Source organism: Rhinolophus hipposideros, assembly GCF_964194185.1.
Source record: "Rhinolophus hipposideros genome assembly, chromosome: 24".
In the NCBI taxonomy this organism is placed as follows: domain Eukaryota; kingdom Metazoa; phylum Chordata; class Mammalia; order Chiroptera; family Rhinolophidae; genus Rhinolophus; species Rhinolophus hipposideros.
Window position 1 is genome coordinate 4,003,017 of NC_138070.1, and position 27,145 is coordinate 4,030,161.

Here is a 27,145-nt window from a genome sequence, read left to right on the forward strand (position 1 = left end):
CGCAGACCCCTAGACCCAATACTGGGTCCCGCAGTATTGGGCGGGACCCAGGGACCTGCATCTCTGACAAGCTCCCAGAGGCCCTGATGCTGACTACACTTTGGGAAGTGCTTGCACTAGAGGATGCTGTAAGGCAGACACATGTCAGCTAATTAATACAAGAAAGGAAATCCCATTTGGAACGTCAGTCAATCTACTCCAACCCTTAAACTGAATCCATCATGACTATTAATGACGAAGTAACACGTGTTCACATTCACGACCTTACCTGCTTCTGTCTTCACAGTATCTAAAAATAGCCTCTTTGGTGATCAGCCGGTTAGTTCTGCGCATTTCATTCAAAACTGCCGTCATCCAGTCCTCCACACGCCCCTCAGCCCGCACGATCTTCCGGAATTCCATGACCTCCCCTTCTGCCGAAATCATGGCGGACACGAGTTTTTCTCCACTGTCCCCATCATGAAACCTCAGCGCCGCTACGTTGTCATACATCTGCAGGAAACAGAGTGGAAAAGGCCAGCCTGTGGTACTTTCACTGAGCTCTGGAACCAAGAAGCAACCTGCAGTGCTCGTAACACATCAGAGCTGCCAGGACGCACCCTAAGTGAATGTCCATTCACCCAACTGTTCACTGGACAACGCACATTGGGTTCTTCCATTTGTCCTGCACTGTGCAAGGGTCTGTGGTGGATTTAAAAAGAACGGACGAAAAAGACAGACTCCCTCCTCACACTTGTGATTGGAGGGTGTGTGCTGCTGTGGAGAGGCATCTGGACGAGGGTCAGCTGGACAGAGGAGACGAGGGAGAGCTGGCAGAGGAAAGGCCCCAGGGCTCAGGGCTCAGAGAGCTGAGCTTGCAGGCCAGCTTCCCAGTGTCCAACTGGGCAACCTGGGCAAGTTGCTTCTCCTCTCAGCCTGCAGCAAACATAATTCCGGCCCTTACACGATGAGGCTGGAAGGGTCAAATCAAACAACGTGTGAAATGCCACCTCATTAAACACTTGCTGTTTGTTGGCTAGCATCATGGTTATTAATCAGAATAATATTCGGGAAAGTGAGTCTTTTAGAGGCCAGTATATAAGGAAAAGCACTCTGCAAATCAGAGCAGGAGAAGGAAAAGGCAATGAGCTTTAAGGAATAAAATCAGAGGTTTGCAAAAGGAACTACCAGTAAATGAAGTACTTCTAACACATTTTTCTAAGTGTTTGTAAAAGTAAAAACAGAATACAAGCCTCCCCTTTGAGAAAGGAAAGCGTGCTATCAAAACAATGAATCTTACTTTAAGAAGGAAATCAGCACTAATTGAAGGCAAAGCACTTGATCCTAGTGCTTCGTTTACTTGGAAAAAAGGAATTACTCATCAACAGGGTTCAAAGCCACAGACGGTTTTGCCCCCAGGGGACACTGGTGCCTCTCAAAGTCTGAAAACATTTCTGGTTGTCCCAACAGGAGGACGCTCCTGGTGCCTCGTGGGTAGAGGCCAGGGTGCTACACGACATCCTACCGTGCCCAGGACAGTCCTCACCTCCACCCACGGGACACACACACACACACACACACACACACACAGACACACACAAGCACACACACACGCACGTGCACGCAGACACACGCATGCACACACACGCATGCATACACAGGCACACACACAGACATGCACACAGAGACACACAAACACACACATGCGCACACACAGACACACACAGAGGCACACAAACGCATGCATGCACGTACACACAGACACACACATACACAGACACACACGCACAGACACACACACATACACAGACATACACACACGCACACACACACACACCCATCCCCCCAGGCCCCAGGCCAACCTTGATCATGTGCTCCTGGACGCAGAGCGGGTCACTGTTTCCCAGGATGCTGAGTAGCTCGTCATCGGAAATGAAGAAGAACCTGGGGAAGGCGTTCCTCTTGGAATCTAAGTAGTCGTTTAAGCTCTTCTGGCATTTCTCAAGGCCCTCACTGATGTGCCGCAAGTCGCTGAGGCGGTTTGGGGCCTCACAGCATCTCTTGATCACGGGGTCTTTTAAGGTCTCACCCATGATCTGGACAAGGTTGGGAGGAGAGGTGTCAGCCAGGGAAGCGGGAGCGCCGCTCTTGTCCCGAGAGGCACTGGCCGGGGCTGGGCATGACAAAGAACTGACACTCCCCAGAACCACAGACTCTGGAGAGGCCACTCTGGCAAAAGCTGTTAAATGTTTAAATGAGCATCTCCTTAGCACCTTCTAGCATACTATATATAATTTACTTATTTCCAATGTCAGCTGCTCTGGGGAGGGACTTTTATCTCATTTATAAAACTGATTGACATGCCCCACGCACCTACGACAGTGCCTGGCACCTAGCAGGCCCCCTCAATCAACACTTGCTGAATGGGTGAAGCCAGCAATTCCACCCTGAGCAGTCTGCATGGACCAGAATATTCGCTACAGCACTCTTCACAACGGCAAAAAAGGAAAGGAAAGGAGGAAGAGGAGGAGGAGGAGGAGGAGGAGGAGGAGGAGGAGGAGGAGGAGGAGGAGGAGGAGGAGGAGAGGAAAGGAAAGGAAAGGAAACAGCTAAATGTCCAACAATAAGGAACTGGGTTGATCACACGCTCTGACGATATTCTTTGATTAGATGTTTATTTATTGAAATCCAGGTCAAAGATGTGAAATTTAAAAAAAAAACAATCATATTGGCTTTTTTAATGACTCTGTTTTTGTAAAATACTTATTTAGCTATCTATTTATTTACATGTCTACATAGGAATAAACAAATTCTGGAAAGATCTATGCTAAACTGTTCAAATGGTTATCTTGAGAGTGGGATTACCAATATTATTGTTACTTTTTTCTTTTTTTTTTTTTTGCTCTTTTATAATTTCTAAATCCTTCTTTAATGAATAGGAATTTGTGGTTAGGGTTGTTAAGTGTTCTTTTTTTAAAAAGAGCCTATGCAAATGGATAAGAAGAAATTATAAACTTTCCAGGGAAAGGAGACCCAAATAGGCACTGAGCTGAAGAATACAACAGCGTCGCTAAATAGATGTCCTGGGCATTGGGGCCAGGCGGGCTGGGTTAAAATCCTCACCCCACTAATGACCAGCAGCAGCGATAACTGGCACAATCCTTTCTGGAAAGGACTTTAAAATGGGCACATTCCTTCATGGGCAATTCACTTACCGACAATCTATCATAAGATACTCATCGTAGGTGTGAAAAGAGTGTCATGCACAATCTGCCATTTATTGATGAAAGCAAAGAATTCCGATTCAAACAAGATGTCCACTTACTACACAATAATCAACTAAACTAGTGTCAAGCCACTCACGGGAATATTCTATCAAGGCATCAAAATATGTTTTCAGATGGTTTCATAAATATGAAATATGTTTCTCATTATATCAAGAGAAAATTGTAAGACCATACAAAATATCATTATAATTGTGTTTTTTAAACCTATATACATAGAAGAAAGAAACATGATAGATTAAAGTGGCCACGTTCAGGTGACAGAATTATGAAAAAACTATGGAAGATACATCTTCGCTACTCTTTTACATTTCCCAAAGTTTTTTAAAGAGCAAGTATCACTTTCATAATAGAAATAAACAAATATTAAAAAGTGCCATATGCCAGCAGCTAAAGAGCAAACAGAAATTTTTACTGAACAGATTAAAGGTCATATATAACGACAGAAAAAACTCCGAAGCTGTGAACAGACAAAATACTACATGCAAATACATAGTATGTCAAATCACTGTCATCCTTTGAGGACTAAAACAGAAGCCAGTCACTTGCCTTCTTGAAGACTCTATCAATGTTGTCAAACTTCTTCGCCTCGTCTGGAAGTTGTGATCTGATATCTCCACCGATAAAAATGCTTTCCAGGTACATCCACTTCCTCTGAACCAACATCCAAATCTGTGGAAGCACGACCTTACAGTCAGCATGGGCACCGCGAGATGTGTGTGGCGCCATTCCACCCTCGCAGGGGACAGAAGCAACTCAAAGGACTTCCCAGGCAGGAGAGCAGAGTGGGAGCACAAATGCTCCTTCCCAAAGATACAGGGGAGGGAGGAAGAATAACTAAGTATCTAAAGGAACTGGAAAAAAAACAGGGACTCAAAGTAGTTGCACACGGACGCCCACAGCGGCACCGTTCACAACAGCCAGAAGGTGGAAACAACCCAAATGTCCACCAACTGATGAAGGATGAACAAAATGTGTTCCATCCACACAAAAGAACATTAATCAGCCATAAAAAGGAATGAAGTGCTGACACTGGCTACAACGTGGATGAACTCTGAAAACATGATGCTGAGTGAAAAGAGCCAGCCACAAAAGGACACACACTGCAGGATCCCATTTATAAGAAATGTCCAGAACAGGCATATGCATCGACACGGAAAACGTACTGGGGTTACCAGGGGCTCCAGTGAGGCAAGAGTGGGGAGTGACTGCTTTTAATGGGTATGGAATTGTCTTCTGAGGTGATGAAAATGTTCTGGAACTAGACAGAGGACGTGTCTGCACAGCTTGGTGGATGTGCTAAATGCCACTGAGTTGTACACTCTAAAATGGTTAGTTTTATGGTATGTAAATTTTGTGTCAATTTAAAAAAATTTTAACAAAGGAAAAAAGCCACACTGTTTCCTACCTAACAGTTGTAAGGTTTCTTTCCCCGCTATGCATTGGCTCTCAGCCATCTTTCATTTGTCTTTTCTCTCACCTCAATGACTTCCCCTATCAGAGAAAGCGTTTTCTCCCATTTGTGAACAGTTTCCAGGAAAGGCCCCACAAATCTGCTTCCGGAGATGCTCTGCAAGTTGAAAGTGTTGTCATCGAGGCACTGGATGATTTCGTCCACAGATCCCAAGATGTAGCCCCGCTCCTGGGTGCCCTTGTAATACTTGACCACGGTAAATTTCATATTTTCCCATGTGTCCAGGATCTCCTTCACAGCCTGGCCAGGAACAGAAGAACGGTTCAGGCACATAAGCTGAAAAAACCAAACCCCAACCCAACAGCAGCTCCCTGAGCCCGCCTATGATCAAGTCCCCGACCCGGAGTCTGGGTCAGTTTTCCGAAATGGCAGAGATTCTGTCATTGGGGGTGACAGTAGGGTGGGGAGCCCTAGTCATTGTTTAGCAAGCACTTGCTATGTGCCAGGTATCCTTAAAGCCCCCTGCTGAGGCAGGGAGATTATCACCCACATTTACAGAGGTGGGAAAAGGGGGTCTCAGAACCACATTCTGACGACTGCCTGCAGTCTGCATAATCATGAGACCCTGTCCGTGTTTACTCTGCTGTTAAGCAAGAAAACTGAATTACAAAATGATAAGCCTATTTATGATTACATTTTTAAAAAACACCTGGATTGATACTAGTGTATGTACATGTGTATGTATGTTTGTGTGTACACGTGCATGCATGTGCATGTGTGTATGTATGTGCATATATGTATACACATGTGTGCATGTAGGGCATAGGCACGTTTATACGTGTGTGTGTGATTATACGTGTTTTGTGTGTATATAAGTGTGTGTCCACATGGATATGTGCATTCTTAAGTATTAAAGGGTGTACACTAAAATGTTAATAATAATTATATTCAGGTAGTGGAATTATGAGTGACTTATTTTCTCAGTTGTCTACCATAAACACCCATTATTTCTTTAATACCTAAATCAAAAATGAAACTATAATTAAAGACAATAAAAAAATTAACCAAGCCTGAATTCTATTTCTAGAATACATAGTTCTTTATCACTCAAACACAACAGGTACCAGAGCAAACCTGTTTTCCCTGTGAATTAAAAAATATATTTTTTTCCTTTTTCTCTAGACTGTTTTATAACTAAAAATAGTCCTACCTTCTCAATGGCGATCTCCTTGACAGCTGCTGTTACAATCTCATTGAGAACGTCTGCATGTTTGTCAAGTTCCATAGCGAACATGTTTTCCAAGGTGAACGTTTCGGTCATTTCAAAAAACACGCCTGTTTTTTCCATAAGCTCATTCCAATGCCTGAAAGGGCAGCAACATGAAAATCTTTACGCTGACTGAATTTAGAGGTGGATTTAATTATTCCCACCACAATCACAGGATAATCCCACTATAAATATTTCTTGTGATGGAATTCTGAAATATGAGGACATCATTGGAATTATATCTGCAAAGTTCCCCAAAATCCCGCTGGTTGCCAGAATTAAACCCAGGAAACCACATCTAGCAAGACATGCTCTTAAATGACACGTCTTCACGACCACCTAAGAAAACACACAGCTCTTAATTTTTTGGAAATTGCTTCTGCCATGGTCTCTAGACCAGTGGCCTCAACCTCAATTGGATCATTCGGCCTGTTTGAGACCCTGGTGTGAATCACAAACTCTCACGTACTTGATAAACATTTATGCAGCGCTAACTGTGGGCTGGGCAGTGGGCCAGCTGCAGGGGGTGGCTGATGACGAAAGGTCTCTGCCCTTGGGAACTGTACCACCTACTTGGAGAGACTGTCAGTCCATGACAAAACAATTAAATAACTGGAATATATAAATAATTGCTTATAAATGACATACCTGGAAATTGTTTTGCGTGCTACGAAAAGCTGCAGTGTGACAGAGACAGTGAGAGGAGCCTGCGTGGGCAGGAGGTCAGGACAGACCCCCGTGCACGCAGACACGTCAGACAGCACTGCGCTTAACCCAGTTTGGCCTCCTTGTAGGGTCTGCATTTGGCCTGTGAGCTCACCCATTTTTACGGTTCCATTTATATGGAACGAATGTAAGCAGGCAGCTAAACATGGTGCTGGACCCACTGCACGCCGGGGACCCAGCATATAAGCAATAAGAGTCAAATCACTGATTGTTATTGTAGAAATCCACACACACACACACACACACACACACACACAAATGGTCAAGAAAAAGAATCTACTGTTTTGCCGCTCTGCATTCTCCGGCCTAGCCCAGGAGCTGGTATGAAGTAGGAGACGGTACAGCCCTGTGGGGGGTTCGAGGGTCCACAGGTGACAGCTTGAAATACTGAGTCACCCGAGGGAAGTGATTCCCTGTCAGTTCCCTTCCACTCCTGATCACATCAAAGAGGAAGTCTCAGTGTGGTGTCGCTGTCAATACCCCCTCACTGTTCTTCACCTCTCACCCAGGGCAGGCCACCGGCTCAGCTACAGCCAACAGTTTGGATAGCTCAATTTTTTTTTAAATTTGTAATGACTTTCTTTTTATGGCAAGAGCTATTGGTTTTCCATTTACGGTGGTGGTGCAAGTGTCTTTTTAGAATACATTCACTTAAGTAAAAAAGAAGTAAGCTGAGAGAAACATATAGAGAGAGTGATGACAGTGTAAGTGATATAACAAAAATGGTGAGAAATAAGTTTGGGAAATACCGGGTAATGGGAAAATTAAGCTGGAAAACGCTTCCTTCTACCTAGTTTTACAGATGAGAAAACTGAAGACTGCACAGGTAGCAGTAAATACTCAGGTGACTCAAGCAGAACAGTGACAAAGACGGGCTTAGGACCCATGTCACCTGGGCCTAAAGGCTACCTACACTCTGTGTAGAAAGGGAGATTTATGGGTGTAGAGAGGTGTCAAAGACATATTAGCACCGACTAGAGACTGTCTCATTGATGGGATCAGAGGGGTTGGAAGGGCACTGAAGCAGGAATGACTTTCTCACTAAGTAGAATGAAGTCATTTGATGCCATGACGTGACTCTCTGCCCACTGGGAAATATAACGGAGGCACAGAGGAACATGTCAGGGAGAACGCAACACACGAAGTTCCCACGAATTCCTGTCTCTGTGGAGCCACATCCAAATGATGACAGACAAACAAGAGGTGACTCTCCTCCATGCCACCCCCACACCTGGCTATTATTCCATTAAAAAAACAAGACACCTCTGTCCAATCCAGCGGCTACAAGTCACATGTGGCTACTAGGCGTCCGATATGTGGTGAGTCCAAACTGAAATATGCTGTAAGCGTAAAATACACACCAGACTGCCACATATATTTTAAAAAAGAATGTAAAATACCTTGTGGATAACGTTTTATGTTGATTACATGTTGACATGATACTATTTTCTGTATATTGGGTTAATTAAAATATACTATTAAAATTAATTTCACCTGTTTTTTTTACTTTTTCACTACAGCTGCCTGAAAATTTTAAATGACGTACGTGGGTTGCATGTTTCTGCTATACGGCACTGATCTAGACCTCTTGTTTTTTAAAAAACTTTGGATAAAGTGACTGTGAGTGACACTTCACACCTGACAGTGTTTGTTTTTTTAAAAAGAAAAAAAACAGGAGGATCCTTGTGGTGGATCACAGAACGTTCACACGGAAACACTACTGTGGAAATAGGACTTGCCTATGTCCAGCCTGCGTTGCTCCTGAGACCCTGTTCTCGGTCATCAGAGCTAAGACCAATTTTAAACTGCAAGCTCCTCCCAATTTTCACGGTGGCTCACAGAGCAGACAAACCTGTCCCGAAGTGCCTCATGCTTCAGGTCAAGAAGTAGAGGAATCGAGTCTTTGAAGGCCTTCATCTTTGCTTCCAAGTAATAAGCCACTGACAAGCTTCGGGCCTGCCGGGGCAGTTTTCTGAGGGCTCGGAGAAAACCTTCGATTCCTTCCTGAAGAAACTGCACATTCAGGTTGATCCACAGTGTCTGAGACCATTCTTCTTTGGCAAGCTGGAAATGGGCGAGAACATCCCATCAACACGACCCCTTTGGACACGTGAGGACAGCTTGACCAGGAGAGCAACCTCTTAACCCTTGGTCAAGCTCACTTCTTTTCAGATATTATCACCCAACTACACACAGCCACCACGAATTGATGGAGCACCCCAGGCTCAGTCCTGTTCCTCTCTTCTATGTTACCCACTCCCAGGTGTACCAGGCTCAACAGTGTTCCCCAAAAGTCATGTCTACCTGAAACCTCAGAACGTGACCTTATTTTAAACAAGGTCTTTGCAGATGGAATTAGCTAAAATGAGGTCGTGCTGGAGTAGGGGAGCCCAAATCCAGGGGGCAGACGCTGCTCCCGACTCAGCCTTGCTGGAACGCCACCTCCCGAGCCACCACCTTCCCCCTCAGGACTCCCGTGCTCTGTGCACCTCATCTCTATTACATTTCCTGGCAGCATGGGGACTTGTCCGTTGTCCGTGGGAGGGCTCACTTTCTGTGTCAACTTGTCTGGGCCACGAGTGCCCAGATATTTGGGTAGACACTACTCTGGGTGTGTCCTGAGGGGTTTCTGGGTGAGATTCACGTTTGGATCAGCAGACTGGAGCAGAGCAGATTACCCTCCCTGCTGAGGGTGGGCCTCAGCCAGTGCACTGAAGGCCTGATAGAACAAGGGGCTATCAGAGCAGGACAGAACAACAAGGAGCAGGACAGAACTCGCATGCGTTCTGGCTGACTTTGAGGGGGGCCATTTGAGCTCACACTGCATGAGAACACCACCGGCTCTCCTGCATGTCCACCTTGCCAACTACAGATCTTGGGACCTCTCAGCCTCCGTAATGCATGGGCCAATTCCTTATAATCGATCTCTTTGGTTCCTATTGGTTGTTTCTCTGGAGAGCCCAGACTAATACTACCAGTTCTTCCTGGGAGCTCGCAAAGGGCAGGGAAAGTGAGAATAGATGCAACTCATTTCTACTCTCCAACCAGCATAGCATTGGGCTATAAAAAACTGAGTGACTATATGGAGGAATGAATGAATGAATGAATGAACGAATGGCATGAATTTGCATGGGGAATATATACTAAAGAGAGGCATTTAAATGACATATTTGCTACTTTTATTTTCCACTTCCAACTAAACAGTTCATCCCATGCCTTAACAAAGCCCTGACCTCCAGAGTTTTCTTTTTTTATCATTGTGTTAAAATACATATAACATTTACCATCTGAACCATTTTTAAGTGTATAGTTCAGTGATATCAAGTACATTCACATCGTTGTGCCACCATCTCTATCCAGTTCCAGAACTTTCTCACCATCCCAAATGGAAACCCCGTCCCCATTGGCTGCCACTCCCTCTTCTCAAGAGCCAGACTGAGAGTTCCTATGACTCTGGCCCAGGCTCCTCATTACGGTGGCAGTGAGGTCTGCTGGGCCTACACGGTTCTTGCACTCAGTCAGTGAGACTGAGGCTGCCAGGGTGGCATACCTTCAGGCCTTCGTACAGCTCATAAATCAGCTTCAACCCATTCATTTCCTTCTGTACTTTGAGCAGCTCTGGGTACATTGTAATTGGGAGATCAAAAAGTTTCTCCGCATTAGCCAGCTCCTGACGGTTCTTCTCATGTCTTATCAGCTCTCTTTCAAAAGTGGCTAAAAGTTCTATTCCTAGTAAGTAAATAGATAAATAAACACCTAATAAGGTATACAAAATTGAAGGACAAATCACAAACATAAACTATCATTTCATCTGCAGAAGCCACCTGGGAAGACAAATTTGGAATTACCAGTCTTTATCGCACCATGATTCTAACTAAAACCAGTGGGCCAGCTATATCTGCTAGCTCCTCTAGTGACAAAAGTCTGTGTCCTTAGTATTCTCTCTGGCAGTGGTCTCAGCCTGGGGTCACATCAGTCCCCACAGGACCTTTTAACATCCTGATGTCCAGACCACCCTCCAGCACAGTGGAAACAGGCTATTTGGACCTGGGCCCAAGTCACCTGTGGTTTTTCAAGATTCCCCAGGTAAACCCAGCATTCAGGCAAGAACAAGAACCACCGCTCCATCCCATGTTCCCATAAAATTCCTAAGTAAAACTTACTCAAATACCTCAGGAAGACCAACGTGAATATTCTTACCGCTATCAAGATCTTCACCAACAGAACCAGGGCCTTCACGATAAAAACGGTTTGCAAAGTCCTCTATCTGCTGCCTGTAGTTTAGTATTTCACTTCGAGTAATCTGAGAAAAGCAGAGGTGCATTAATTTGACCCAATGGATATTTTTCAATATCTTTACTCAGAAAGTAAAAATTGAAAACGTACCTCTGTGAAAGTTCTCTTTGTGCCCCCAAGCATGTGTTCCATATGCACGGCCTCATTGAACAGACTGGACCACATGCTCTCAATCCTGTCAACCAGTTCTCTCTCTGCATCGGGAGGCTAACAAAATACAGAACTAACAATAAAGGGTCAGCAACTCAGAACTGAAATTTCTGGTCAAAACTATTTCCCAGGGACTTTTGTTTATGGTAGCAGCAGGCTACGTAATTTGAACCAGCAAAAAATCTAGTTGAATTATAATAAAAATCATATTTATATATAAAAATTGTATTTCTATAATTAAAATAAAGGATAAAATCATTTTAAAAAATAAACAACATATAGCTAGCTAGCTAGCTAGATAACTGAGAGATAAGCCCTTCATAAACTAAAACCCAGCTTCAAATCAACTTAATCTCTGATTAAAATAAGGTTATCCTGGCTTGCTAATTCATCCAGCTGTGTTCTCTGTCAGAAGCAAAAACAAATCTCCTCTGAAAATATAACACCATCCAGAACCTCCAATGCTCTCTACAATATGTCATACACGTATAGTACAATGTCCAGAAGATGATCAGAAATAACAGGATATAAGGATACAAAATGACTTGAATGAAGCCAAGAGATACAGGAACAATATAAGCAGACCTTAACAGAGTTTTAAGGCACAAAGTTTAAAATTATTTTACTTAATAAAGGAAATATAAGACAAAATTGAGAATTTTGATTTAATTATTAAAAAGAAAATTTTGCATACTGTGCATTTTTCTGATGGGAGGAGCTCTAGCTCTCAGGCCAGGGCTACTGCTCAGGGAAGGTATTCAAAGCGGTCAAGCGATGTAAATGCTGGAAATACAAATTTTATGCAAATAGACTTATAAATACCAGCTATTTGTCTCTCCCCTCTACTTTTGTTTTTCCAGTTGATTCTTTGTGTGTGTGTGTGTGTGTGTGTGTGACACACATAGTATGCAAAATTTTGCATATAATTTTAGGGAGATCCCAGATACCCTCAGACTCAGCCATGAATTTCTAAAGGTCCTTGAAACTCACATTTAACAACCCTAAATAAAGACAACTGAATTATTATCTTCTACCAGTTTCTTTTATCTTCTCTCTCTCTCTCTCTCTCTCTCTCTCTCTCTCTCTCTCTCCTTTGTCATCATTTTTGCAACAGTCCTTTACTTATTAAAAGAAATCAACATGAAGAAAAAAAAAAGCCCGGGAGAGGGAGAACTGTAATGGTGTGCAGTTACAGGTCAGTCTACAAATACTATTCGAGCCACACAAGATCAAAAAATAATCTCTAAGTCTTCATGATTCTAAATAACTGTGGGGCTGCTTCACATTTAAATTGTATTACTTGAAGTCATAAACCTATGGCAGTACACCTGAGAAGCAATCCTGCAAAGGGTCTTAGTTTTCACCCGAGCCCTACAATGCCGAGAACGCAGCTCACTTACGGAGAGGTTGTACATGGCCATGGTGCGGTATCTCTCCTGGATGTCCCTGTATCTCAGCTCCATGACTAAAGATTTGTTTTTAATTTCTGCAATTGTTGTGAGGACAAACTTGAGATCCTCAAGCGTATTGGGGCTCTTCTTGAGGCTTTTGGTCAGGCTCTGTACAAGAGAGTTTGAAGGACACTAAATAAACGCAGGAAAAAAACAGTACCAAAAGGAGACCTGACTTGCATGTGATATAGTTTGAATGAAACCCAGGGAGCTGCTACCTCGATCTCTTCCTGAAGATTATAGAGCTCCTCCTTTGCTGACTCATTGAGAAGTTTCCCAAGAGAAACCACCCAGGACTTGGCGTTCTCCTGCACCGTGTTTGCCAGAGGCCCGAGCTGAAGCCGGACGCAGTGCTCGTCCTTAACTAAAGGATGCCGCAGAACTTCATAGGCAATCTTGGAATAGAACTGCAACTTTTCATCATATGCTACGCAAGGAGGTCGCTTGGCAGCAAATTTCTCCATCACAATGGCTTTGTCCAGTTTCCAGAGAGGTCGGTACCGCTTCCATTTTTGTAGGTACTTCATAAGGTTGACCAGAATCCTGTGGATGTTTTGGGGGATCATAACAGCTTGTTCAATTATCTGAGGGTTCAGGGCAATGTCGTTGTAAAAGCTTATTGTAACCACTTCTTCCTCCTCCCCTTTCTGAGGAGGGCATTCAATGCAGCTGCAGTTCATCCATCGAACAAAATGCTAGCAAAATAGGAATCAGGGAAAACACAGGAGTTTAGGATCGATTTGGCCTCCTACGTATCTATTAGTATGCAGCCGTAAGTCTTACTAGTGATGCAAATCACTCTACTAGTAATAAATTGTGCTCGACTGCAAAAGTGACCACAATTCTTTGTTCCTCCCAACAAGAGACGAGTGAGTCTGTTTTCCGTCCTGGGCTAGCCTGTGACTTGACTTGACTAACAGAAGGGGCACAAGTGGTGTCAGGCATGTTCTGAGCCAAGGGCTCGCAGGGCTGGAAGCTGTGGCAGCCACCAGCTGAGTGAGATTGAGCCTGCCGACTAGATGAAGCCAGGCCATACCCAGGAGGACCATGTGCCCAGCCAACAGCCAGCCAATCATCAGACATGTGAGTGAGCACAGCTGAGACACAAGGACCGCTCGGCAGAACTCAGCCTGGAGAATCGTGCGCTAAATAGTTATCACGTTAAGCCACTGAGATTTGGAGTAGCTTGAGACGCAGGAAAAAAACAAAAAACAAAACAAAAAAAACTAACTTTGTAAATAACAACGGCTATCCACTTGAGTCAAGAAATATGAATCCTGAAGCTCAAAGAGATGGTGCATTAAGCCATATTAAGTCACCAAGTCATAAATGTTTACTTTGACTAATGTTTATTTAAATGTAGCTCATTGTTAATGAGGTACATTTCCACCATTTTCCAAGAGGATAGGGGAAAAGTTCTTTTTATTTGAAAAAAAGCATCCATGAAGGTAAAATAAAGCAGGCTTCACCCAAAGCCTCAGATCCATCTATTGGTCGGGGGGAAACGCAACTGGTGTGAAATGGTGTGATTAATACCCATAATGATGCATAGCATTTCCTATTTATTTACCCCTCGGAAATTGTTCTGCGTCCCTGTTTAAAGACCCAGTGATGTAGCACCTTTCAGTTATAAGAATTTATGTGGCAGAGGCTTCATAAATAGCTGCATTAGTACAGATTATAAAGCATGTGCAGTTCATTCATTAATTTCCAAGTACAGCAAAATGAAATTCCCTATTTGTAATATCTACACATAGTTTTATGCTAACAACAACAACAACAAAAGTCTGAAACATGTTTGACTTTCAGAACAGACCAATGCCTGTGTCCTGAGAAGGTGTGACATCCCTTATCCACAGCGATGGCCCTGCTCTCGCATTGTTGGTAACACACAAACTCTGGGTCACGTGCTGCGAGACTGACTGGAAGCCAGCTGTGGGCTGGATGCTGCTGAAGGTGCTGGGGATTCAAAAGGATCAGACACACAGGTCCGCGTCCTCGTGGAACTTGCATTCTAGTGGCACGAGACAGTCAACAGCTAAATGGACAAGTACATAAATCAGAAACGATCCGAAAGGGACCCGTGCTGGGAAGGAGACAGAACAGTGATGTGATAGAGAAAGACAAGGACAAGCGGTGAGTAAAGGTCTGGGCAGAAGGTCCCAGTCAGAGGAACGGTTAGTGCAACCACTTCGAGGAGGAACGAGTGTACCTGCAGGAGGTACATGAGGCTGGAGCACAGTGGAGCAGAGCAGACGGAGGAACTAAGGCAGGAAGTTGGCAGGTGCTAGATAATGACTACAGTGAGGAGTCTGGAGTAGGTTCTAAGTGCAGTGTGAAGTCGTTGGGGGCTTTTATAGAAGGGATGACGTGAGATGATTAAGATTTTAGATCATTCTGATCACCTGTGGTGGAGAACGGACTGTAGAAACATTACTGCAACAGTCCAGGGAGGGATGATGGCAGCTTGGGACAGACTGGTAATGTGGGAAAGGAGAGCAGAGGACAGATCGGAGGTGTGTTTGGGAAGCGAGTCAACCACAATTACTGATGGGCTGGATATGAGTAGATGAGAGAAACAGAGGAATTAGGCAGGCGCCTAGGTTTTTGGCTCAAGCAGTTGGGTTGAATTGGTGCCATTTCCTGAAGAAGGGAAAACCAGGGCAGGATCTGGGACACGCCATATCTAAGGTCCAAGGAGAGACATCAATAGACAACTGACGAGAAGAGTGTGATAGGTAAGTAGGGAGGTCTGGGTTGGAGGTGGAAATGGGACATCATCTCCACAGAGGTAAAATTAAAGCCATTGGACTGGTCATGACTGTGCAGAGAAAAGAGAGAAGGGGCACCAGGGTCAAGCCATAGGACACCCCAAAATTTAGAGACGTACAGAGGACAAGCCAGGAAGAGACTAAAACAGTCTGGACAAAGAACAGAGTGGAACCTGTGGTCCCGATCTCCTCAGCTACTTGCTGTCAGCAGCTGGCAGGCTGAACCATCTGGGACAAGAAGCCATCTGCGAAACACTGCAAAATTCCTGCCCTTACCTTGGTGATCTCCACACAATTTCGGACACACTGGACGCACATTTTGTCGATCTCATTTGCATTGGGATGAAGGATGATCTCGGGTGCAGTCAAAATGGTTTCCGTTTGGAACAAAGGGACATTCCCAAGAATTAAAGAATTAAAAGACTGCAAATTCCTAAGAGGGGTTAATAAAAAAGACTCAGTACTCACTAGAATGAAATACATCTAACAACTGATGAAAATGACTAGAGTTACAAAGCCATATGTAAAAAGCCTACATTCTAGGGTTGTAATGGACAGTTTAGGATGACTTTCATTATATATCCTTTTCTTGGCCTACATTTTATAAAGAGCTCGTTTCTACTTTAGGGAAGTTAATATCTATTAGTCGGATGACTTCCAAAAGCGGTTCAACCCTGGTTCAGGAAAAATGGTCTTCACGCTGGCTTTTGTCTTCCCTCAGAAAGCCCCTCCCATCAGCTCGCTCTGTATCTTCAGGACTCAGCTAAAATGTGGCCTCTTCATGGCCTTTCTTGGCCGTCCAACTACAAAAGCCCCTCCATTCTCTCCTGGGAACATTATTCTGCTTTCTGTCACAGAAATCATCTTGGTTATATCTGCTTGCTGTGTCTTGCCTCTCTCCCCTATGAGGGTGAATTTCATAGGCTGGTTTCCTAGAATGATCCTAAATCCATGTAATGAAGTCCAGGCACTCAGCTCCCGACCGTGTGTGAGGCTGGCCCACATGACAGGCGTCCCACACACATGTGATGTCCATTCTACCCAGGGGGTTACTGGAGACCATCAGGAAGAGTGACAGGGTCACGTGTCCATCAGATCAGCCTCTCTCAATATGGGCACGAGTCATCTGAGCTTTGGGGATCTACTGAGTGACAGCAATTCTCTGTCACCAGGTGAACACAGACAGGAGTAGTGGGGAGAGGGATGGCTTCCTCTCCTGAATGTGAGGGGCCTAACAAGAACATGAGCAAAAGGGAACGTCATCCCTCCATCCTGGGAGCGCCCCGAAGCCAGAAAGCAGAGTTGCTCGCCCCCTGATTTTTACTCTGTACCTTGCGATCCCCCTTAGCTATGTATATATGTAAACCATTTCAATCTGTGCAGAGTCTTTAACACTGGCAACGAGACTAACTTACTTCACAATGAGCTTGGTCAGGACTTCGTAAATCCTGTTTTCCCAGTACTCGTAGTAGGAGGCCAGCTTGGGGGCCTTGCCCGTGTTGGTTTGGATGACCAGACCCTCGACTTTGGTCAGCAGGGGCCCAATGGCAAGATACCACCTGACCATGTAGTCCACATCTTTGCCCCTTTCCCGGTCAATGTGCTCAAAGAACTCCTTCACACCTGTAGAGGAAGACACCTGTCACAGCTCCTCACGAACACACAGAAGGACATCCCGCAAGGAGCAACCCAGCCACTTCTGTGTGTCTTGGAAATACAAAAGTAGCCTCTAACCTTGACCCAAAGCAGAAAACAAGATGTACCCGAAGCCAAAAATAAGCAACAGCAGGGAAATGACCGTTACACATGCTAAAGTATATCACATACAAAAGGTGGCTTTTGGATCTTCGGGCAGCCTCACTTTTCTTGAATTGTTTGTTGACTTGTCCCAAATTCCTGTTGACTAGTCTAAGACCACTTAAAAGATCTGGTTTGAGGAAGTGAATGTGAGTCCATAAGAATTACCGATGATCCTTTCAGGTAATGAGTGGGATAATTCGGAATGGTTTTATTCCATGGAATAAATTGTGTGTGTGTGTGTGTGTGTGTGTGTGTTGCGCGCGCACGTAATCATGACCAAGAGATTTTCTCATTCCTTCCATAATCAAAGAAAACAAGAAGTCAGATGTACCTGGCAGTTCTTCCTCATTTTTAGGTGCTGGATATTTAAAGAGATTTATGGACTCTATTAATGTAAGCCTGGAAGCAATGTCGTCTGCATTCTTGTGAATCTGGTGGACAAGGGACTCGAATTTCCCAATGGCCTGCTTGCACCGAGCTATGTAGTCAGCAATACCTTTGGTGAAAAAGAGAAAGAAAAAAAGAAGGGCGTCTAGCCTTGGACTTTCTTTCCACATCCCTCCCCACGTCTGTAATATTAACGCAGGCGCCCCTCCCCTCGGCCTCTGACATCCACGTGGCAGCCTTGGGACTGGGACAAGGAGCCCTGAGCTCAGAATCAACCAAATGCTACATTTCTTCTGTCCAGATTTTAGCATAATCGTATCTAAACCACTGTGGGGAGAAAGGAAAGGCCCAACCCTCTTGTCTTCTCATTGCCATGGCAACCTGAACCCTCCACCCTACCCTGCCTACAATCTCCTTTGACCTGTTGCTTAGAAAGATAAAAGTACGTGAACAGCAAACCCAGGTGAAGCACGTGTGATTAGCCGGGCGCTGGCTTAAGCATGTAATAGTTATTACGTCATCAATTCCTTCCAGCAACCCTGTGAACTGGGCACTAAGATGATGCCCATTTTACAGCTGAAGTCACTGAGCCTCCGGGAGGCTGAATCATGTGGGTAGAGCAGACTTTTCACGCAAGGGACGAGCTCTGGGGCCAAAGTCCAAACACACATGTTCTCCATACAAAGGAAAAGGGAAGAAGAGAAGGAAAAAAAGTGACAAAGAAAGGAGGGAACACTTGGATCAAGAGAAGAGAGAGAGGAAGAACAAGAGAAGGACCGAGTGCCTTGTTCATTTAGAGTAAAGGGGACGTCCAGTTCCAGGAGGAGGGGGTGGACGCACATTTTCTTCATTCCTCCTGCTAAATAAAAACCCTGCACAGTATCTACAAAACAACTGTAAGGCTGAAACGTAGAGAGGAGGCGAACCAGCTAGGGACCCTTGGGACCTGAGTAATGACAGTAATTCTTTTTCCTTATATATCTTGGACCTAGAGCTGAAGAAGCTGGTGACTCACAAATGCCAATAGATATGGACACACATACAAAAAAAAAAAAAGCCCTAAGACAAGCCTGCTCTCTAGCCCAAGGACCAGGAAAAAGACATCCTAGCAAGACAGACAACGTTACACACTCCAGCCAAAATGCACAGACTAAGCTGTGACCTTACCCTAACCCATGCCTGTAAGGGCCAGCTGGGGGTCTAGACTTCCACCCTCATAAGGCAAGGGTGAGGCACCCCCATGCCGCTGTCCCCTCACGCCTGCCATGGTGGTATCAGAGGAGGCCATGGAGGTAGATGGGGCTTTTAGCTCCATAGTTCAGTAAGGAGCACTGAGAGAAATCTCCAGAGAATTATGCTGACAAAAGCCAAGCCCAAAAGGTCATATGATATGTAACACCCTTGAAATGACAAAATTCTAGAAATGGAGAACAGATTAGAGGTTGCCAGGAGTTAAGGAAAGGATGAGGTGGGAGGGAAGTGGGTGTCACTTTGAGAGATGACATGAGGAGTCGTGGGGGAAATATGACCGTATCGAAGTCAATGTCTGGGCTATGATTTATGAGAAGTTAGCATCGAGCGAACTGGGTTAAGGGCACGAGGATCTCCCCGTGTGAATTCTTACACCTGCGTGTGAATCTATAATTATTTCAAAATTAAAATTTTAACGTTACAAAAAAGAAAAGCAAAGCTCACTATATTTTGGGAGGAGACAGCGTTGGGTCAGCAGATTGTCAAAATGGCATCCTATCCTATCTGCATTCCCAACCAAAGCCTAGAGATTAATTCTACGTTCCACAAAGTGTACTTCAGTAACGCTCAAGACTTACTTGTTAATCACACCTACGTGCATACAGAAATTCTAATTCCACTAAAACAGTCTTAAAGAATTATTTTCACATCTCGAGTTCTAAAAGGCAATAGACAGGGGCGGCCGATTAGCTCAGTTGGTTACAGCGTGGTGCTGGTGGCACCAAGATTGCGGGTTCGATTCCCGCATGGGCCACTGTGAATTGCGCCCTCCTAAAAAAAAAAAAACTAAAAAAAAAAAAAAGGCAATAGACAGATGACATGTGTTACCTAGTGAGTTCCAGTTTAATCTCTTATATCCAGACCTAAACACGCGTATTAATTCCTGAGAATGGTCTTCGAGGAGAAGAGACTCCGCCTCATTTAACGTGCCTATGAGCAGGTGATAATGATCCAGCATCCGCTGTATTCCCTCTGTGTACCTGCGTGTTCCAGAAAAGGCAGTAACATGAGCAAGATACGACGGGGCTCATAAAAAGCTTAATAACCTCACAGATAGTTTACGAAAGACCATGAACCAACCTGAAATTTTGAAATTTTGATCAAGAGGTTTACAGAAATGTAAAACAATACCTCTCTTCCCACTAATTTTGTTTTTTGGAAAATATTGGTTACTTCCCATTAAAAATGTTACTTATGTTAACATGGAACAGGCTCATTATTGATATTTGTAGATGAATAAAAACCCATTTTAAATATTTCTTAGTTATAACTTCAAATGTGGTAAACATTGGTAGTTATAAAATCCACAAAAATGAAAGCTTTGGGGCGCAGGAGGCCGGTTCTCAATAATTTTCAAGAGTGTAAAGAAATCCCAGTAAGAAAAAGTTTACTGCTCATGTGAGAGAAGCAGCTTTTTACCTAAGAAATTTGTCCTCCTGGAGAGCAACATTCCTTGCTAATTCGGGAACAGGAAATCCCAGCTGTTCCATGTACTTTGTTTCGTTAATAATCTCCCTGAGAGCAGATGAAAAATTGATCGCAAAGACAGAGGCCCTGTCGGAGATGGCAGCGTCTTCAGTGCTGGCGGAAACCTGTGGGAGGGATGTGCCATCGGCGTGGGAAGGGTGGCCCCAAAAGCCATCAGATCCATGCCACCAAGATTAGGCATGAATTTGAAAAAGATCCGTGTAGGGCCCCGATGACGACAGACTAGGGAGATGGCGGGAACTAGCTGGAATATATATTTTGTTCGGTGGACAGAGTTTTTTCAAGAATTCCATTTAGCCACCCACCTTGGAAAACTGGGTAACTGCAGGTCAAAATCCTAGACTCTAGATCCCCTCAAAAACAGGGAAAAGTTGACGATGCACTCACTGCAAGAGCAGGCGGGAGCTGAGGAGCAGCGGCCCCTTCTGATAGGACCGGAGCAGTCCGGTTCCCAATAGGCCCCGCCCAGCACCTATCACTCATTTTGGTCCCTAATTCGGAATTTCTGAGACCAAAGATCTAAAACTGCCAGGCCCAGGCAGGTCTTTCTTCCCTCACAGCTAGAATTTATTTACTAAGTACTTGCTATGTGCCAGGTCCAGTGCGAAAGATAAGGATGAATCATGTGAAATGGCCTTTTTCTGCAGGTTAAAAACAGTCAATGGCCAGATGCTTCCTATACGGTTGAACTAATACTTCGCGTGTTCGTGTCATCTGATACAACTCATTTTTACAAATGGGGAAACTGAGGCTCAGAGTTAAGCCACTTGCCCAAGGATTCAGTAGGGCTGTCCGATTATGGTGTGTTTACTGACGGTGACATTTTGCCATCCCCATCTCTTCCTTTCTGCCTCTCTTCGTCTCCCTGTCAACCCTTTCCTTCTGCTTTTGATTTTGGAAATGCCCATCAACATGAGTGTCAACAAATCAAACCTCAAGATGCCATCATCTCACATGGCCGCCATAACCTGGGACAAGGATCTAGAAATCCGCACCTTAGTAAGCAGACTCTTCTTCATAAGAGTTGGCAGGATCTGTTGTGTTGTCTCTTTCCACTGCTGGTACTTGCTGTCTTCATAGTCTTTCATCATCCTGCCCACTTCCAAATATTTTTGTTTTACCTATCAAGGGATTTAAGAAAGTGTCACTTTGTCCTTGGAAATAGCATTTCTCTCTCTCTTAAAAAAAAAAAAAAATTACCTGTAAACACATTTTGCGAAAGGAAGCAAACAGGCTTTCACAAATTCTGCAGGGTTTGCTGAGATGGTACAGCTTAAAATTTAGGCTGACTAGCAGGGGTCAGCAGACCTCAGCAGTGGGCTGCATTTGGTGCAGCCCTTGAGCTAAGAGTGGCTCTCACACTTTTAATGGATTAGAAGGAAATTGAAAAGAACAACAATACTTTGTGAAAACTACATGGAATTCAGATTTCAGCGTCCACAGTGAAGTTTCGTTGGCACAGAGCCATGCCTGTGCATTTTCATTTTACCTATGGACACTTTCTTGCAACAGCAGCAGAGCTGATTCTTTGCAACAGAGACCATACAACCACAAATGCTTAAAATATTTACTCTCTGTAACTGTACAGAAAAGGTTCATCCTCTCACACATCACCCTCAGTCATATTTTTACTGATATATCTCCTCAGGCAAGGGAAATAAATAAAAAAATTTAAAAACAAGACTACATCAAACTAAAAAGTTTCTTCACAGCAAAGGAAACCATCAACAGAACAAAAAGACATCCTACTGAATGTGAGAAGGTATTTGCCAATGATACATCTGGGAAGGGGTTAATATTCAAAATTTAAAAAAAAAATATACTCATACAACTCAACACCAAAAAACGAACAATCCACTTAAAAAATGGGCAGAGGACACGAATAGACATTTCTGCAAAGAGGACATAGAGATGGCCAACAGACATATGAAAAGATGCTCAACGTCATTAATCATCAGAGAAATGCAAAGTAAAACCACAATGAGATATCCACAATGAGATATGACAGCCATTCTGACAGGAGTGAAGTGTCAGAATGGCTATCATCAATAAATCAACAAACAAGTGTTGGCGAGAATGTGGAGAAAAGGGAACCCTCATGCACTATTGGTGGGATTGCAGTTTGGTGCAGCCATTATGCAACATAGCATGGAGGTTCCTCAAAACATTAAAAATAGAGCTACTGGGGCAGCTAGTTGGCTCAGTTGGTTAGAGCGCAGTGCTCCTAACAACGAGGTCGCCGGTTCAATTCCCACATGGGCCAATGAGCTGGCCCTCCACAACTAGATTGAAAACAATGACTTGACTTAGAGCTGATGGGTCCCGGAAAAACACAGTTCCCCAATATTCCCCAGTAAAAATTAAAAAAAAAAGATAGAGCTACCTTATGACCCAGCAATTCCACTCCTGAGCATTTATCCAAAGAATCCAAACACTAATTCAAAAAATATATATGCACTCCTGTTTACTGCACTATTCACTATAGCCAAGGTATGGAAACACCTAAAATGCCCACCAACAGACAGTTAAAGAAATTGTGGTACATTTATGCAATGGAGTATTACTCTGCCATAAGAAAGAATGAAATCTTACTATTTGCAACAACATGGATGGACCTAGGGACTATTACACTAAGTGAAATAAGTCAGACTGAGAAAGACAAATACTGTATTATCTCACTTATATGTGGAATCTAAAGAGTAGAGTAAATGAACAAACAAAACAGAAATAGAGTCATAGATACAGGGGGGTTAGGGGATGGGTGAGAAAGTGAAGGAATTAGAAAGTATAAATTGGTAGTCATACAGTAGTCACGGGAATGTGAAACACAATATGGGGAATAGAATCAATAATACCCTATATGGGTATGTAATGGGTACTGGACTTATTGGGGGGCATCACTTCATAGATTATGTAAATGCCTAACCACTGTGCTGTACACCTGAAACTAACCTAAAATATTTAATGCCATATATTTATATCTGTGTGTATATATAGATATAGATATATAGACATATAGTCACGGGATACAAAGGGAATATAGTCAATGGTACTGTAATAGCTGTGTACGGTATCAGAGGAGCAGACTTGGGGAGGGTTATCACTTTGTGAGGGGTGTAAATGGCTAACCATTATGTTGTTTTTGTACACCTGAAACTAATAAAAAAAAGAAAAAGGTTTGTCAGCCCCTACAATATAACGTACAAAAACCCAAGGGTGGGGAGGGAGAGTATTATCAGAAAGATGGTGGTCACCCTCCAGAGAGGCTGAGGATCTAGTTCGGGGAGAAGCTACGTGCCTGCCACCTGGAGGGTGTTGTAGGTTTGGAGATGCCAAACAGAAAGGCTGCAGAGGCGGTTTGAACCAGGGAGCACAGGAGAGGCCTGAGTCGCAGGCATGGCTTTGAAAGGGAGCTGCTTCTCACACACGCAACTCGGCGTAGTCTGCGAAATACACAAGGGGACAGTTCCAGCAAGACAACGTACTTCTCTTCCTCGATCACTGTCCAGGATCTCCTCGACTTCTTGAAATCTGAGGATGGTGTGCTTAATCCGGAAGAAGAGAGACCGCTCCCAGTAGATGGCACCTGCTACCGGAGGGTGATTCTTGTACAGCGGCGGGTTGTCAAGGTTCTGAACAAAGATTTTATTAACGATGTCAATCTGAAAAGCAATCAAACGCACTCTGTGAGCAATAAACATCACTGTGTTAACCAAGGAAAATTGAACTTGAGATTTGTGTCTTTAAGGAAATGAACAATGGAATGTGGAGAAATGGTCTACGATAGAGATCAGTGTTTTTACTACTTTCTTATTATTTACTACTTTTTCTCATATTCTCTAGTAATTTTTTCTGTTGTTTAACATATGCAATGCTCCAAATGGCCTTGTAACTACAGACTGTGTAGTTATACTGTCACTTGACTTATTCAAAATTATGAAATCTGTTGACTTATTCAAAATTACGAAAATTATGAAATCTGTTCTAGATATGACCAGTGGCCAGGCCTGAATTCTGTGGGTGGGTGTGAGTGTGCTATTGAGATTTTATAATTGCTTATTATATACTATTTCTTAAATTATAGTAAAATACACATACCATCAAAGTTACCACCTTAACCATTCTAAGTGCACAGTTCAGTGGCACTAAGCGCATTCACGTCGTTGTGCAGCCAGCACCACCAGCCAGCTCCAGAACTCTCTTCATCTTCGCAAACTGAAACTCTGACCCCATTAAAAACTAACTCCCCAGCTCCCGTTCCCCAGCCCCTGGCACTCCATTCTACTTTCTGTCTAGAAATTTGACAACTTTAGACCCCTCATATAAGTGGAATCATACAACAGCTATTGTGACTGGCTTATTTCACATAACATGATGTCCTTACGGTTCATTCATGTTGTAACCTGTGTCAGAATTTCTTTTCTTCCTTTTTAAGACTGGACAATATTCCATTGTATAGACAGTTTTCATTTGTTTTCCCCTTCTTCCACCTCCCCCCTTCCCCATTCCATTTCAAGCTGTTGTTTCTCAGTCTAGTTGTATAGGACACAGCTGCCTGACCCATGCTGAATCTCTAGAAACCAGAAAAAACAAGAAAATGAATTCTCCCGAGAGACTCCAGAAAGGAACATGGTCCTGCCGACACCTTGATTTAAACCCGCTGAGACTGGGGCAGAATTCTGACCTTCAGAGCGGAATGTAAAATAACAAATTTGTGCTGTTTTAAGTCACTAAGTTTGTGATAATCTGTTGCAGCAGCAGTAGAAAATAAACACATTAGGGGATCACTTTATCCCTTTATTTTATACTACTTTATGTTGATCTAATGATTTCACATATCCTCATTTTATCTTCTGAATAAGATAATATGCATTTTTTTTGTCTGCTTCTCCCACTAGGATACAAACTTCTTTAAGGGCAGAATCTGTGTTTTGTTCATCTCTGTATCTCTTTGCCGCACACTGTACTTGGAATATGCACGTGCCGGGTACATTTTTTCGAAATGATATAAAAATACATATATGGCCTTAGCACCTGGTTAGCTATGACTCCAGGTATTATTACTGTGATTATTGCTATTAGTAAGTCACATGGGGTCCGTCACAATGGGAGTATATGATATTGTACTTGATGACAAATTCTTACCGAATTTCTCCACTGAACAAACAAATCCACTTTGTTTCAGTTACCTGTATTGTGTGACATATTTGGAAAAACTCGGCAGTTTCTCTGAATTTAGACAACAGTGTGATGCAATCATTCACATTTAGCCAAGTACATTTTTACTGCTACAGCGGCTATAGATTTTTCAGTTACCTCTTTACAATACTGTGCAAGAATATCATTAAATTTCATCATCATTTGTCGGTTAACAGCCTCCCGTGAACGAATATGCTTAAATTTTAAAAGCATGTCAAACGCTGCTTCAGCTGATCGAAGAGTCTTAAAAGATTCATCAATAAAATTTTTTGCTTCTTTCTCAATAATCTGCCAAAAAAAAAAGTCCAGAAAACATCCTTCGTGCCCCTGTAATTATCATGACCACCCCCTCTCCCCCCCAAAAAGGGCAAGATATGAGCAAAAACCAAATCAGTGCCTTGAGAAGGATTTCTATCGTACTTTAGTGGAAGCTGGTGACCAGTTAAAAATGGCAGATTGGCTGCTTTGGTTTTCTGCTCTCTCCCCTCAACCATTTCAAAATGAAGGAAAAGGAATTTTTTAAAGTATTAACTAAAAGAGACAAACAAATGGGAAAGTACATACAGCAGACAAGAGAGTTCAGGAATTTTTGGAAAGAAAGTAACTAACTTTGCAGAAGGAAGAGAATTATAACCTAATGCTTGCAATAGGAGTAACTGTTTGCTCCCCAGGGAATCCTCTGGGGGCCTGAGCATTTGGGGATACCAGAAAAGGGAGAGGCAGAGGCTCCCTTCTCTACTCTGCACCCTCTATACCCCCAACCCAACTCCACTCTTTAAAAGAGTAGGTTAGTTCCAGAAAAATTAAATCGTAATGATATCAGACTTCTAATAATACTGAAAGTAAAACATCAATAAAGAATGCTTTTAAATTGCTGAAAATTTATTTTAAAACTTGAATTCTACACCAGAATTCATACATGCAAGGCTCAAAAAACAGGTATCTACCCCATGAAACCTTTCTTGGAAAGCTACTACAAAATGTGCTCCAGCAAAACAAAGGAGTAAACAAAGGAAAAGGAAGATGTGAAATCTAGAACACAGCATGCAACACAGATGAGAGAAGATCAGAAGTCCTAGGGTGATGGCTTTGAACAGGTCTGAAGAGCAGTCTAGACTGGAACAGAAAGAGAGCAAGCTGGGAGACAGGCCTCCAGGAGAATGATAGCACTGATATGCTTGAGCAGATGGAACCCATTAGTGGAAATGTGTGGCAGGATGTCAGAGCATTGGAAAAAAAATTAATAATGTAAAGGTAAATAACAGGGTGAATGAAAAATGAAAGCAATGATTAACTCCAGGGAAAATGAAAGGCTGGACAAGAAAGGGGGCGTGGTTATGATGAGCTTCTTGGCTCAGCAGTGAACAATATTTGCATAGGCATAATGAATCAACTCTGACCATTAATTTAACCGAAAGATATGATAAAATTATATTAGATGACAGAAAGGCAAAGGGGGAGGAGGAGTAGGAATAGGACAGTTAAGTTTATAATAGCTCTGAGTTAACAGATGTCTAAGTTGATTCAATTAGATAAATCAGGAAATAAACCACACTGGCATGTTCTTTAGGAAATACGAATAAACAACAAAAGCAGCATCTAAAACTGTGGAAAGTGACAGCAAGAATGGGGATGGAGAGGGGTTAAGTTGGGGGCTGCTTCGTTTTTTATTATGAGCCTTT

The 27,145-nt window shown here is 43.3% G+C and overlaps 1 protein-coding gene across 1 annotated transcript in view; it reads right to left on the reverse strand.

Moving 5' to 3' along the window:
- Window positions 1-27,145, reverse strand: part of DNAH10 (dynein axonemal heavy chain 10) — a 125,750-nt gene that overhangs the window by 74,040 nt on the left and 24,565 nt on the right. Inside the window, exons 12-30 of the mRNA XM_081037124.1 lie at window positions 25,581-25,751; window positions 23,750-23,926; window positions 21,260-21,385; window positions 20,196-20,368; window positions 19,605-19,756; window positions 17,470-17,634; window positions 16,754-16,961; window positions 15,615-15,771; window positions 12,786-13,262; window positions 12,517-12,675; window positions 11,057-11,173; window positions 10,871-10,973; window positions 10,221-10,399; window positions 8,523-8,734; window positions 5,888-6,041; window positions 4,744-4,977; window positions 3,813-3,935; window positions 1,842-2,075; window positions 269-492 (exon numbers count right to left, since the gene is read on the reverse strand). Coding sequence (XP_080893250.1) covers window positions 269-492; window positions 1,842-2,075; window positions 3,813-3,935; window positions 4,744-4,977; window positions 5,888-6,041; window positions 8,523-8,734; window positions 10,221-10,399; window positions 10,871-10,973; window positions 11,057-11,173; window positions 12,517-12,675; window positions 12,786-13,262; window positions 15,615-15,771; window positions 16,754-16,961; window positions 17,470-17,634; window positions 19,605-19,756; window positions 20,196-20,368; window positions 21,260-21,385; window positions 23,750-23,926; window positions 25,581-25,751 — 3,545 coding nt within the window. The remainder of the gene's footprint in view (window positions 1-268; window positions 493-1,841; window positions 2,076-3,812; window positions 3,936-4,743; window positions 4,978-5,887; window positions 6,042-8,522; window positions 8,735-10,220; window positions 10,400-10,870; window positions 10,974-11,056; window positions 11,174-12,516; window positions 12,676-12,785; window positions 13,263-15,614; window positions 15,772-16,753; window positions 16,962-17,469; window positions 17,635-19,604; window positions 19,757-20,195; window positions 20,369-21,259; window positions 21,386-23,749; window positions 23,927-25,580; window positions 25,752-27,145) is intronic.